This window comes from Pseudorca crassidens, chromosome 15 (genome assembly GCF_039906515.1).
Source record: "Pseudorca crassidens isolate mPseCra1 chromosome 15, mPseCra1.hap1, whole genome shotgun sequence".
NCBI classification, from domain to species: Eukaryota; Metazoa; Chordata; class Mammalia; order Artiodactyla; family Delphinidae; genus Pseudorca; species Pseudorca crassidens.
In genome coordinates, this window is record NC_090310.1 from 5,702,214 (window position 1) to 5,717,076 (window position 14,863).

Below are 14,863 nucleotides of genomic sequence, written 5' to 3' on the forward strand. Positions count from 1 at the left end.
CGTGGGCTGAGGCCACCACGCCGTGTGACCGCGCTCTCCCGGCTTCGCCCGCGCCTCTGCCCCAGCGCTGGCCTGTGAGCCCCGCTCTCATCTGCCCGTCTCTCCCCTCTCTCCTCAGTCCCGCGCGTGGTGGCCGTGTCCCCGCAGATGCGCCTGGTGGAGGACAACCCATCCTCACTCTCCCTGGTGGAGATCTACAAGCAGCGCTGTGCCAAGAAGGGCATCGAGCACGACAACCCCATCTCCCGCTACTATGACCGCCTGGCCACCGTGCAGGCGCGCGGGACACAGGCCAGCCACCAGGTGCGGGGGGGCCGGGGCCGGGCAGGGGGTCCAGTTGGACTGGTGAAGTGGCCGTGGGCCTTGGTGAAGGGGCATTTGCTGCAGACCATTTGTTGTAACAGGACAGAGAGGTACGTTTCAACCTTGCAGAGCCTCATAGTCCTTTACCTGCACTTGCAGAGAGGCCCAGATATCAGAATTTTAAGAGTAACTTCATGGCAGGTTCATTTGGCCAACAAACCAGGTCTAGGTGATGGGAGGCTGTCTCCCCACGTAGTGTTCACGTTTGTCTGGTTTGCTGCAGGGCCTTAAGGTGCCACACAGTCTCTGTACCACATGTACATTCTAAAATACAGAAAGTGGGGAACCCTGAAACACGTCGGGCTGGCTGTTTCTTTCGCCTAGGGTGGCAGCACAGTGCCCCCCGCCGAGTCCTGGACGGTTCTCGGCTGCACCTGTCAGGTGGACGAAGGTCCCTCTCCACCTGCAGGTTCCTGCCCTTGATGGATAGCAGGGCAGGGGTGGCCCCTGGATGAGAAAGTTTTATCCAGAATTGTCTGTGTCACCAAAAGGCATCTCTTTGGGCCATTCTCTGGATGCCTCTGGCGTCCTTCCTGTGTTTCCCGAGAGGGCCTCACGGTTTCTAGGAGAGACACCCTAGAGCTGGAAGCTGTGACTTGCCTCTGTTCTCTCGGGGACTGGTCTACATTAATCTGGGTCCCAGAGGACTTGGTTTAGGAGGATGGAGCCCACAGGTGCTCGTTTCACCCACCGCGGCAGTGCTCAGGGCACAGGGTCTTGTGTAAGCCTCCACCTTCTTGCCGGTAAAGCAGGTGGGATTCCTCTGTTCTGGTTGGCCTCTGTGGAGCATGGGCAGTTTTGGGGTGTTTGTGGGAGATGAATGGATTGGATTCTTCAGGCTGCATGTACCTTTCACAGTGTGGAAACCATCAACTCCTGTCTGCAAATACATGGCTACCTCAGCATGCCCTATCGCTTTGTAAAGATGGAGCTGATGACTGGTCCAGCGTGGAAACAGTGCTAGGGTCCTGCTGGGCCAGCTGGAGATGCTGACGATACAAATAACCCCAGCTTGGTTCCCTCTTCTTAGTCTTTGTCCCCTAGTTTGTTTTGTTATTAACTCTGCTGCTTCATCCTTTGCAGTTTTTTATAACACCTTTGAGTATTATAATTGGGATATTATTCACATGCCATAAAATTTCCCCTTTAAGATGTACGATTTAGGGGCTTCCCTGGTGGCGCAGTGGTTGAGAGTCCGCCTGCCGATGCAGGGGACACGGGTTTGTGCCCTGGTCCAGGAAGATCCCACATGCCGCGGAGCGGCTGGGCCCGTGAGCCATGGCCGCTGAGCCTGCTTGTCCGGAGCCTGTGCTCCGCAACGGGAGAGGCCACAACAGTGAGAGGCCGGCGTACCGCAAAAAAAAAAAAAAAAAAAGTGTACAATTTAATGTTTTCAGTATTCACAGAGTTAGTCATCACCACTATCTATCTTTAAAACATTGCATCACCCGAAAAAAACTTCATACCTGTTCCTAGTCACTCCCTATTCTTCTCTGTCCCCACCCCTGGTGACCACAGATCTTTCTGTCTCTGTGAATTTGCTTATTCTGGGTGCATCATGGGATCGGAATACAACATGTGGTCTTCAATGTCTGGCTTCTTTCATTGAGCGTGTTCTCAAGGTTATCTGTGTTGTAGCATGTGTCAGTAGTTTGTTTTCTTTATTGCTGATTATTCCCTTGTATAAATATAACATTTAATTTATCTGTTCATGAGTTGATAGACTTTAGCTTGTTTATACTGTTATGATTAATGCTGCTGTGAACATTTGTGTACCTGTTTTTGTGCAGGCCTGTGTTTTCATTTCTCTTGGAGATATACCTAGGAGTAGAATTGCTGGGTTATATGGTGACTCTTATGTTTAACATTCTGATGAACTGCCAAACTGTTTTCCAAAGTGACCGCAATATATGAGGGTTCTAATTTCTCCACATTCTTAACAGTGCTTAGTCTGTCTTTTTGTCTTTTTGATTATAGCCATCCTAGTGGGTGTGAAGTACTAGCTCATTTTGGTTTGATAACCAGTGATGCTGAGTATTTTTTCATTTGCTAATTGGCTGTTTGCATATTTTCTTTGGAGAAAAGTCTGTTCAGGTCCTTTGCTTGTTTTTAAATTGGGTGATTTGTCTTTTTATTGTTGATTCTAAGAATTCTTCATATGTTCTGGGTGTGACTTGGTACAGGTGACATCACCTTCTTGGCTGTGTATCGGCCATGTTGTCCTGCTTCTTTCCATGCCTCATAACTTTCTATTGAAAACTGATGTTTTGGGTAATATAATGTGGCAACTCTAGAAATCACATCCTTCCCCCCAAGGTTCGTTGTTGTTGCTGTTTGTTTTAGTGACTTTCCTGGGCTGATTCTCTCCAGGATGCCATTGAGGAATATCCAAAACCAAACTCATCAACTCTCCCTAGAGGACGTGACCACTCCTCACACAAGTGCAGCCACTGAGGTGTCTCCTCAGTTAGCCCAGTGGCCAGCCAGTGATTTACAGAGATATTCTTTTTTTTTTTGAATTTTTGAATTTTATTTATTTTTTTATACAGCAGGTTCTTATGAGTTATCCATTATATATATATATTAGTGTATATATGTCAATCCCAATCTCCCAATTCATCACACCCCCACCCCCACCATTTTCCACCCTCGGTGTCCATACATTTGTTCTCTGCATCTGTGTCTCTGTTTCTGCCCTGCATACCGGTTCATCTGTACCATTTTTCTAGGTTCCACATAAATGCGTTAATATACGATATTTGTTTTTCTCTTTCTGACTTTCTTCACTCTGGATGACAGTCTCTAGATTCATCCACATCTCTACAAATGACCCAATTTCATTCCTTTTTATGGCTGAGTAATATTCCATTGTATGTATGTACCACATCTTCTTTATCCATTCATCTGTCGATGGGCATTTAGGTTGCTTCCATGGCCTGGCTATTGTAAATAGTGCTGCAGTGAACATTGGGGTGCATGTGTCTTTTTGAATTATGGTTTTCTCTGGGTATATGCCCAGTAGTGGGATTGCTGGGTCATATGGTAATTCTATGTTTAGTTTTTTAAGGAACATCCATACTGTTCTCCGTAGTGGCTGTATCAATTTACATTCCCACCAGCAGTGCAAGAGGGTTCCCTTTTCTCCACACCCTCTCCAACATTTGTTGTTTGTAGATTTTCTGATGATGCCCATTCTAACTGGTGTGAAGTGATAACTTATTGTAGTTTTGATTTGCATTTCTCTAATAATTAGTGATGTTGAGCAGCTTTTCATGTGCTTCTTGGCCATCTGTATGTCTTCTTTGGAGAAATGTCTATTTAGGTCTTCTGCCCATTTTTGGATTGAGTTGTTTGTTTTTTCTAATATTGAGCTGCATGAGCTGTTTATATATTTTGGAGATTAATCCTTTGTCCATTGATTTGTTTGCAACTATTCTCATTCTGAGGGTTGTCTTTTCGTCTTGTTTGTGGTTTCCTTTGCTGTGCAAAAGCTTTTAAGTTTCATTAGGTCCCACTTGTTTATTTTTGGTTTTATTTCCATTACTCTAGGAGGTGGATCAAAAAAGATCTTGCTGTGATTTATGTCAAAGAGTGTTCGTCCTATGTTTTCCTCTAAGAGTTTTATAGTGTCCGGTATTACATTTAGGTCTGTAATCCATTCTGAGTTTATTTTTGTGTGTGACGTTAGGGAGTGTTCTAATTTCATTCTTTTACATGTAGCTGTCCAATTTTCCCAGCACCACTTATTGAAGAGGATGTCTTTTCTCCATTGTATATCGTTGCCTCCTTTCTCATAGATTAGTTGACCATAGGTGCGTGGGCTTTCTATCTTGTTCCATTGATCTATATTTCTGTTTTTGTGCCAGTTCCATATTGTCTTGATTACTGTAGCTTTGTAGTATAGTCTGAAGTCAGGGAGTCTTAATTCCTCCAGCTCGGCTTTTTTCCTTCAAGACTGCTTTGGCTATTCAGGGTCTTTTGTGTCTCCATACAAATTTTAAGATTTTTTGTCCTAGTTCTGTAAAAACTGCCATTGGTAATTTGATAGGGAGTGCTTTGAACCTGTAGATTGCTTTGGGTAGTATAGTCATTTTTGTAATATTGATTCTTCCAATCCAAGAACATGGTATATCTCTCCATCTGTTGGAATCATCTTTAATTTCTTTCATCAGTGTCTTACAGTTTTCTGCATATAGGTCTTTTGTCTCCCTAGGTAGGTTTATTCCTGGGTATTTTATTCTTTTTGTTGCAATGGTAAATGGGAGTGTTTCCTTAATTTCTCTTTCAGATTTTTCATCATTAGTATACAGGAATGCAAGAGATTTCTGTGCATTAATTTTGTATCCTGCAACTTAACGAACTTCATTGATTAGCTCTAGTAGTTTTTTGGTGGCATCTTTAGGATTCTCTACGTATAGTATCATGTCATCTGCAAACGGTGACAGTTTTACTTCTTTTCCAATTTGTATTTCTTTTTCTTCTCTGATTGCTGTGGCTAGGACCTCCAAAACTATGTTGAATAATAGTGGTGAGAGTGGACATCTTTGTCTTGTTCCTGATCTTAGAGGAAATGCTTTCCGTTTTTCACCATTGAGAAAGATGTTTGCTGTGGGTTTGTCATATATGGCCTTTATTATGTTGAGGTAGGTTCCCTCTATGCCCAATTTCTAGAGAGTTTTTATCATAAATAGGTATTGAATTTTGTCAGAAGCTTTTTCTGCATCTATTGAGATGATCATATGGTTTGTATCACATTGATTGATTTGCGTAAATTGAAGAATCCTTGCATCCCTGGGATAAATCCCACTTGATCATGGTGTGTGATCCTTTTAATGTGTTGTTGGATTCTGTTTGCTAGTATTTTGTTGAGGATTTTTGCATCGATATTCATCAGTGATACTGGTCTGCAATTTTCTTTTTTTGTAGTATCTTTGTCTGGTTTTGGTATCAGGGGGATGGTGGCCTCGTAGACTGAGTTTGGGAGTGTTCCTTCCTCTGCAATTTTTTGGAAGAGTTTGAGAAGGATGGGTGTTAGCTCTTCTCTAAATGTTTGATAGAATTCACCTGTGAAGCCATCTGGTCCTGGACTTTTGTTTGTTGGAAGATTTTTAATCACAGTTTCAATTTCATTACTTGTGATTGGTCTGTTCCTATTTTCTGTTTCTTGCTGGTTCAGTCTTGGAAGGTTGTACCTTTCTAAGAATTTGTCCATTTCTTCCAGGTTGTCCATTTTATTGGCATAGAGTTGCTTGTAGTAGTCTCTTAGGATGCTTTGTATTTCTGTGGTGTCTGTTGTAACTTCTCCTTTTCATTTCTAATTTTATTGATTTGAGTCCTCTCCCTCTTTTTCTTGATGAGTCTGGCTAATGGTTTATCAATTTTGTTTATCTTCTCAAAGAACCAGCTTTTAGTTTTATTGATCTTTGCTAATGTTTTCTTTGTTTCTATTTCATTTATTTCTGCTCTTATCTTTATGATTTCTTGCATTCTGCTAACTTTGGGTTTTGTTTGTTCTTTCTCTAGTTCTTCAGGTGTAAGGTTAGATTGTTTATTTGGGATTTTTCTTGTTACTTGAGGTAGACTTGTATAGCTATAAACTTCGCTCTTAGAGCTGCTTTTGCTGCATCCCATAGGTGTTGGATCATCGTGTTTTCATTGTCATTTGTCTGTAGGTATTTTTTGATTTCCTCTTTGATTTCTTCAGTGATCTCTTGGTTATTTAGTAACGTATTGTTTAGCCTCCATGTGTTTGTGTTTTTTACGTTTTTTTCCTTGTGATTCATTTCTAATCTCATAGTGTTGTGGTCAGAAAAGATGCTTGATATGATTTCAGTTTTCTTAAATTTACTGAGTCTTGATTTGTGACCCAAGATGTGATCTATCCTGGAGAATGTTCCATGTGCACTTGAGAAGAAAGTGTAATCTGTTTTTGGATGGAATGTCCTATAAATATCAATTAAATCTGTCTGGTTTATTGTGTCATTTGAAGCTTGTGTTTCCTTATTTATTTTCTGTTTGGATGATCTGTCCCTTGGTGTAAGTGAGGTGTTAAAGTCCCCCACTATTATTGTGTTACTGTCGATTTCCGCTTTTATAGCTGTTAGCAGTTGCCTTATGTATTGAGGTGCTCCTATGTTGGGTGCATATATATTTATAATTGTTATATCTTCTTCTTGGATTGATCCCTTGATCATTATGTAGTGTCCTTCCTTGTCTCTTGTAACATTCTTTATTTTAAAGTCTATTTTATCTGATATGAGTATTGCTACTCCAGCTTTCTTTTGATTTCCATTTGCATGGAATATCTTTTTCCATCCCCTCACTTTCAGTCTGAATGTGTCCCTAGGTCTGAAGTGGGTCTCTTGTAGACAGCATATATGGGTCTTGTTTTTGTATCCTTTCAGCAAGCCTGTGTCTTTTGGTTGGAGCATTTAATCCATTCACGTTTAAGGTAATTATCGATATGTATGTTCCTGTTACCATTTTCTTAATTGTTTTGGGTTACTTTTGTAGGTCCTTTTCTTCTCTTGTGTTTCCCACTTAGAGAAGTTCCTTTAGCATTTGTTGTAGAGCTGGTTTGGTGGTGCTGAATTCTCTTAGCTTTTGCTTGTCTGTAAAGCTTTTGATGTCTCCATCGAATCTGAATGAGATCCTTGCTGGGTAGAGTAATCTTGGTTGTAGGTTCTTCCCTTTCATCACTTTAAATATGTCATGCCACTCCCTTCTGGCTTGTAGAGTTTCTGCTGAGAAATCAGCTGTTAACCTTATGGGAGTTCCCCTGTATGTTATTTGTCGTTTTTCCCTTGCTGCTTTCAATAATTTTTCATTGTCTTTAATTTTTGCCAATTTGATTACTATGTGTCTTGGCGTGTTTCTCCTTGGGTTTATCCTGTATGGGACTCTCTGACCTTCCTGGACTTGGGTGGCTATTTCCTTTCCCATCCTAGGGAAGTTTTCGACTATAGTCTCTTCAGATATTTTCTCGGGTCCTTTATCTTTCTCTTCTCCTTCTGGGACCCCTGTAATGCGAATATTGTTGGGTTTAATGTTGTCCCAGAGGTGTCTTAGGCTGTCTTCATTTCTTTTCATTCTTTTTTCTTTATTCTGTTCCACAGCAGTGAATTTCACCATTCTGTCTCCCAAGTCACTTATCTGTTCTTCTGCCTCAGTTATTCTATTATTGATTCCTTCTAGTGTAGTTTTCATTTCAGTTATTGTATTGTTCCTCTGTTTGTTTGTTCTAAATTCTTCTAGGTCTTTGTTATACATTTCTTGCATCTTCTCGATCTTTGCCTCCATTCTTTTTCCGAGGTCCTGGATCATCTTCACTATCATTATTCTGAATTCTTTTTCTGGAAGGTTGCCTATCTCCACTTCATTTAGTTGTTTTTCTGGGGTTTTATCTTGTTCCTTCATCTGGTACATAGCCCTCTGCCTTTTCATCTTGTTTATCTTTCTGTGAATGTGGTTTTTGTTCCACAGGCTGCAGGACTGTAGTTCTTCTTGCTTCTGCTGTCTGACCTCTGGTGGATGAGGCTATCTAAGAGGCTTGTGCAAGTTTCCTGATGGGAGGGACTGGTGGTGGGTAGAGCTGGCTGTTGCTCTGGTGGTCTGAGCTCAATAAAACTTTAATCCCCTTGTCTGCTGATGGGTGGGGCTGTGTTCCCTCCCTGTTGGTTGTTTGGCCTGAGGCGACCCAGTACTGGAGCCTACCTGGACTCTTTCTCGTGGGGCTAATGGCGGACTCTGGGAGGGCTCACGCCAAGGAGTACTTCCCAAAACTTCTGCTGCCAGTGTCCTTGTCCTCAAGGTGAGACACAGTCACCCCCCACCTCTGCAGGAGACCCTCCAACACTAGCAGGTAGGTCTGGTTCAGTCTCCTATGGGGTCACTGCTCCTTCCCCTGGGTCCCAGTGCACACATTGCTTTGTGTGTGCCCTCCAAGAGTGGAGTGTCTGTTTCCCCCAGACGTGTCGAAGTCCTGCAATCAAATCCCACTAGCCTTCAAAGTCTGATTCTCTAGGAATTCTTCCTCCCGTTGTCAGACCCCCAGGTTGGGAAGCCTGCCGTGGGGCTCAGAACCTTCACTCCAGTGGGTGGACTTCTGTGGTATAAGTGTTCTCCAGTCTGTGAGTCACCCACCCAGCAGTTATGAGATTTGATTTTACTGTGATTGCGCCCCTCCTACCGTCTCATTGTGGCTTCTCCTTTGTCTTTGGACGTGGGGTATCTTTTCTGGTGAGTTCCAGTGTCTTCCTGTCGGTGATCGTTCAGCAGTTAGTTGTGATTCTGGTGCTCTCGCAAGAGGGAGTGAGCGCACGTCCTTCTACTCTGCCATCTTGAACCAATCACATACAGAGATTTTCTTAAATGCCTTGAATCAATAAGTTTTCGGCCTTTTTTGAGGGCCCCTGTGTGTGTGTGTGTGTGTGTGTGTGTATGGGGGGTAGCTCACAACCCTGCTGTAGCCTTCACCGCCTGCTTGTGCAGAATCTCGCCGTCAACCAGAAGTGAGAGCGTGGGCCTTCTGAGGTTTCTCATGAGCATGAGGCTGGCCTTCAGGGTTCCCAGGAATGTGGTGGAGCTTTTCAAAGCCCCCACATCGTCTCACTCCCCAGCTTGTCCCTGGTCTGGCCGCCCTCTTGTGTGCTCTGAGTTCAAACAGACAAGCCCAGTAAATGGGGGTTTTTTTTCCAGAGGCTGCCGACAGGTCACCAGTGACCATCCTCTGGGGATCAGGCCTTTCTGGGGTCACCACACTGATTCTGCCCACTCCAGTGGCTGTTAGCCTGCTTGTTTTTACAGCTAGCGAGGATACAAGGCTGTTGGTTTTCAGGGCCACTGTGGAGCTGGGGAGGAAGGGATGGGAATAGGACAATTAAACTGCCACGAAGCTCACTGTTCTCACCAAGATTCAGCCTTCTTTTTCTCGAATAAAAGTTGCTCAGATTGTCGCAAGCCTTTAATTTCCAGAGTTGTGGAAAAGTTTGTTTTGATGGGTTTTGGCAGTGTTCTCATTGCATTTACGGAGCAGTAGATTTTGGAAGTCCTCACTCTGCTATCTCAGAAGGGCTTCTTTCCATTTTGCTGATGAAGCGAACAGAAACAACGCGTGATTGGAAGTCTGCGTGGTTCTTGGTTGCTCACGGCCTGCATACTAGTGGTTTTCCAGAGCACGTGGGTGTGGCTTAGCCCAGAAGAGACCTGTATACCTTTACCAGTTGGTCTAACGGGAGCCAGCTTAACTCAACAAACTCTTTTTTGAGACCATCTCTTAAGTATGTGATGTTTGAAACAGTATCGTGAGTCTTCCAGTGTAGAATTCAGTTTAAAGTGTTGTGTAACATCTAATCTCGTTTTAAGACTAGCTCCTTCAGTTTATAAAACTTTTGTCTTTAATATTCTTGGTTACGAAGTATCCAGCTATTCTTTTGATCTTCTGTTCATCGGCCTGGTATATTCTGTGGTTGGTGAGTTACAGTATTCAGCTAATTACCTAAATTCTTGGTGAAACATCATTACACATCATGCAGCTGAGACTTTTATTCACGGAGCTCCATTGTTGCTTCGGGCATAAGACATGGAACCTCGGAGGGAAATTGACCAATTTTGTGCATCCTCACGATTGGTCAAATGACACTGCGTATGCATTTGTCAGCAGAGTTCACTCAAGTGGTGCTAAGCAAGAAAGAAATTACAGTATGAGAGTTTTCTTTTTGAAGGAAAAAAATAAGTGAATTTGATGGAAGAGTCATGGAGTGATGTGTCATTTCAGGTCCTTCGAGACATCCTGAAGGAAGTTCAGAGCAACATGGTGCCACGCAGCATGCTTAAGGAGTGGGCTCTGCACACCTTCCCCAACGCCACCGACTACTGGACCTTCCGGAAGATGTTCACCATCCAGCTTGCACTCATCGGCTTTGCGGAGTTCGTCTTGCATCTCAATAGACTCAACCCCGAGATGCTGCAGATCGCTCAGGTAACCTGATGGGAGCGGCCAGCCCTCCTGTAGAATCTGCGTCCTACTGTTCTAAGTTTCTGAAGCGTCTCCTTCTGAACTTTAGGACACCGGCAAACTGAACGTGGCCTACTTTCGATTTGATATAAACGATGCAACTGGAGACTTAGATGCCAACCGTCCTGTCCCTTTTCGCCTCACACCCAACATATCTGAGTTTCTGACCACCATCGGTGTCTCTGGCCCGTTGACCGCATCCATGATCGCCGTCGCCCGGTGCTTTGCCCAGCCCAACTTCAAGGTAGGTAAGGGGTCGTCTTGTGAGGAGCACAGACTGGGTAACTCTGCACGTGGTGGGCTCACAGGAGCCCCTGATCTGCAGACAAGGCAGGAGGAGGGAAGGGCACTCACAGCACATTCACTGGGGAAAAGGGGTTTAAAATGTTCTCTGTCCATGAGTGTGTAGGGTGCTGAACCCAGTTTACAAAGAGCAATCTGGAAGCCCCTACTGGATAATTCCCCAGCTTCTACCTCTGTGTGTCAGTTTTGTTTACTCCATTTTATAGCTACCTTCAGTTTCTCATTTTGCAGACCTTTCTGCTTAAGGGGGCAGGTGTGTCCGTGTTGGCTGGCTCCTGTCTTACTGGGGCTACGGTGACGGGCCCTAAACAGACATGACACGTGAGGCAAATAGTGAACCCCCATGAGATGCCACGTGGCAGATGCCCTTGGCCATGCCAGGGCTGTGACACTCTGTGCCCGGCACTGTGCTCGGGGAGGACAGACAGGGATTCAAATCCAGTTCATTCTCACCCTGATCCTGTCTCTCCACAGTTGGGGACGGAACACAATTTATTTTTTCTTTTAATTTCTGAGACCAGCTGTATTACTATTGGTTTGTTTATTGTTTTCCCAGATAAGCAGTTTGTGTCTAGAGAAGGCTGCAGACACCAGTTGCTTTTGCAAAACACTTACATAGAACAGGTTTTACATTATGGAATAATCTCTTAACTGTGAACCAGAACTTTGCTCTTTTTAATCTTCGGTTGCACATGCCCATCAGTGTGGGGTGCTGCTGTGGGATATAGTGATGAGCTGCTATGAACATGAGTGAGAACAAAGAGCCCACGGTTCCTTCTTGAGAAAGGAGTCTGCTCTGATGCAGGGAACAGCAGTGCACTTCTATCCACTTTGGCTTACGGCTTCAAATATGAACTTCTCGTTTGTTTCCAGAACAATTGTTTCTATGCAATCAGGGTAATTCTTAGAGTGGCATTTAATTGAAAACTTTAGAAAGAGTGAAGAAGGCCCTCCATATATTAAAGACCTGTTACGACTTGGAAAAACACTGGGAGTTACTCTGCACAGTCTGAGCTGGTGTAGACGGGAGGGAACTGGGCCTTCTCCAAACTCTGGGCCCAAATGTAGTGACTGCCTTTACGTTCGGCTAATACAGAGACCATGCTGTGTGGGAATCTGCTTTAATAACACCTTCTGTTGGGGCCAAGTAACACAGAATAAAACCCTCAGCATGTCAGTCGAAGTTACTTTAAAGCAGCCCTGGTGCCTCACGAAGCTCCCGCGTCCTTTGATGGTGACGATGGGCTGAGGTCCCATGTTGTGGTTCAGGAGGACCTGTGCACGGTGTGCCCGTCGTGGGAACGCCATCTTGTCGGTGATGTCAGTGCCACCGCTGGCCTCTGGGTCCCCGGCCCTTCTCCAGTCCCCTCCCCCGGGTGCTTCTCACCTTCCTGCTGCAGCCACCACCTCCCCACCCTGTGGACCCAGTTCCCACAGTTCCCTGACCCCAGGGGGAGCGGCAGCCGCTGGCCCCTCCCTCCCTCCCCTCCCTCCCTCTTTCTTCAGCTTAGAATCCACGGGGTGACATCACGCGTGTCTGGCTGTGGTGGCCCCACCAGCGTGCCTGTGGCACCTGGCCCCGGGTGCTGAGGCTGATGGCCCGTCGGCCGCCATGGCTGAGCCCCTCACTTGGGGAGCCGCCCTCGGGGCTGTTGTTGGTTAAGCGCGGACCGTTCTGTTCTCTCCCCACCCAGGTGGACGGCATCCTGAAAACCGTGCTTCGGGACGAGATCATCGCTTGGCACAAAAAGACGCAGGAGGACACGTCATCTCCTCTGTCAGCTGCCGGGCAGCCCGAGAACATGGACAGCCAGCAGCTGGTTTCCCTCGTCCAGAAGGCCGTCACGGCCATCATGACCCGCCTGCACAACCTTGCCCAGTTCGAGGGCGGGGAGAGCAAAGTGAACACCCTGGTGGCCGCCGCCAACAGCCTGGACAACCTGTGCCGCATGGACCCCGCCTGGCACCCCTGGCTGTGAGCGCGGCTGCGGCTGGCCGGGAGGGCGGTTGCTCGCCTGACAGTTGGAGGGGGACGAGCATCAGGAAGGTGAGGCCGTTCGAGGGGGGAGCTGAGACTTACCCCCAGCTTTTCAAGTAAAGACGCCAGGGTTCCCTCGTGCAGAATTTATGAATTCTTTTTTACTGAGTTCCTCCCTCCGTGTGAATGTACAGATTGAACTGTAGAAAACGCTTCTGTGTCGTCATTTTTAACTTTCAGAAGTTACACCTCCCAGGAGCTTCGTGCTTTTGTACAGAACTTCGTAACAAGTGTACAGAAAACCCACTTAGTTGGAGAACAGGAAATTACGAACGAACTGTGTTGGATTTTCTCTGAGCACAAACTTTTACGCTGTACGTAACCAGCCTCGGGAGCCTCACTGAGCAGCCGACTGGATGGACGAGGCCCGGGGCCCCAAGGGCCGCCCACTTCCCCTGCGTTCAGAGTCGGATTCCTCTGGGGAAGCAGAACTGCAGAGCTGGCGGAGAACCTTGCTCTACAGGCTGGCTCTCTGGATGTCTTCTAGACATTTGCTGTCACTGTACTTGGAAGAAAGGATCACTTTTTCCTTCTTAATTTAGAAAGAAACAACGAAGTTTTGTTCGTTAACTCCAGTCTGTTATGTTCACATTTTTATAAATATGAGCCTTGAGAATGTTCTATATGAATTTGTACAGTGTGATTTTTTTTTAGAATAAATATTTTATAAAAGGATGAGTTGTTTCCGTGAGGTGTTCCCTCTGCCCCTCAGGGCCCCAGGCCAGCGCGGCCTGTGCCCCAGTGTGGCTCCACGGTGACGGTCACGTGCGTCCAGGCAGGGTCTCGGCTGGGACTTGGGTCTGAACCACTCGGCGTGTGCTGTGATGCTGACCAGAAGTGCTGGTCCCGACTGATGGCGTCAGAGATGCCCAGGGATCTGGTCCCTTCAGCTGTGTTCACGTGTTTCAGGGCTGCTGCTGTGTAACCTGTGTGCGAAGGGGAGACGCCCAGAGGCCTCATCCTGGACCTGTGTCCCCGGCAGGGCTGTTCCCGGTGCCTGGAGCCCCACGCCTCGCCTCAGCTCCACCAGCTCGTTGGCCTTCAGCCCCTCCACCGGCACCACAGGTACGGAGTGAACCAAGCAGCAGAGCCCTGCCCTGGAAAACACTGGAGGGACGGTTCCCCAGCACAGGCCGTGCTGTCAGCAGGACGAGAAACTGAGGCAGGACGGAGGAAGGGGTTGTGCCTTTAAAATTACGATTCTGAATTTAGAAGGACTCGCCCCTTTGGGAAGTGTACCACATGTGCAGTGAGGAGGACAGCCTCTGAACAGCTCAGGGCCCAGACAGCAAGGCCCCCTCGGGGTCGGGGCCCTCGACCCCGAGGCCTGCCCTGTACCCCAGTGTCCCAGGCTAGCACAGGGTGAAGCCTGCAGCTGAGTTCACCCAAACCTCACCACAAGTCCAGTCCAGGGGGCGTAAACAAACGTGCTAGAAGCAGCGAAAGCTTGAGACTGTGGTGGCGCTGGGTTAGGACTGGGGTGCCAGCGCATTTGGGGTGGGTGGGACCGATGGCTACAACTTGAGGTCACCGTGCTGGTCTCCAGTCCTGGGAAACAGGTGGGCCCACAGCCCCTCCACTGCACAGAGAGGTGCAGCTCAGGGTGAGCAGCTCCTCCACGGTCCAGAGTCCCAGAGCCAGTCGTGGAGGAACGGCCTAAACCTCATCCAGCTTGACTCTGGCCCCCGAGGCTACACCCTAGAGCATGGATGGAGGCTGAGGGGCCGGGTTTTGCCCAATTGACTGGACTCTCCCATTCTTTCTTTTTTTTTTTCTTCATAAGTTTATTTTTTTGTCTGTGTCGGGTCTTCGTTGCCACGCGCGGGCTTTCTCTAGTTGCAGCGAGTGGGGGCTACTCTTCGTTGTGGTGCGCGGGCTGCTCACTGCGGTGGCTTCTCTTGTTGTGGAGCACGGGCTCTAGGTGCATGGGCTTCAGTAGTTGCAGCACACAGGCTCAGTAGTTGTGGCTCGCGGACTCTAGAGCGCAGGCTCAGTAGTTGTGGCTCGCAGGCTCTAGAGCGCAGGCTCAGTAGTTGTGGCGCACGGGCTTAGTTGCTCCGCAGCATGTGGGATCCTCCCAGACCAGGGCTCGAACCCGTGTCCCCTGCATTGGCAGGCGGATTCTTAAGTGCTGCGCCACCAGG

The 14,863-nt window shown here is 46.8% G+C and overlaps 1 protein-coding gene across 16 annotated transcripts in view; it reads left to right on the plus strand.

Annotated features, from left to right (window-relative positions):
- The window catches only part of TRRAP (transformation/transcription domain associated protein), a 110,966-nt gene extending 97,572 nt beyond the window's left edge, over nt 1-13,394 (plus strand). For 15 of the 16 annotated variants that reach the window (XM_067705566.1, XM_067705574.1, XM_067705572.1 and 12 more), the window contains 4 exons: nt 119-303; nt 10,139-10,342; nt 10,428-10,622; nt 12,376-13,394. In XM_067705566.1, coding sequence (XP_067561667.1) covers nt 119-303; nt 10,139-10,342; nt 10,428-10,622; nt 12,376-12,660 — 869 coding nt within the window. In that variant the 3' untranslated portion in view covers nt 12,661-13,394. The remainder of the gene's footprint in view (nt 1-118; nt 304-10,138; nt 10,343-10,427; nt 10,623-12,375) is intronic. The other variant, XR_010934791.1, reaches the window with a different exon arrangement.
- Nucleotides 13,395-14,863: the final 1,469 nt, after the last annotated feature.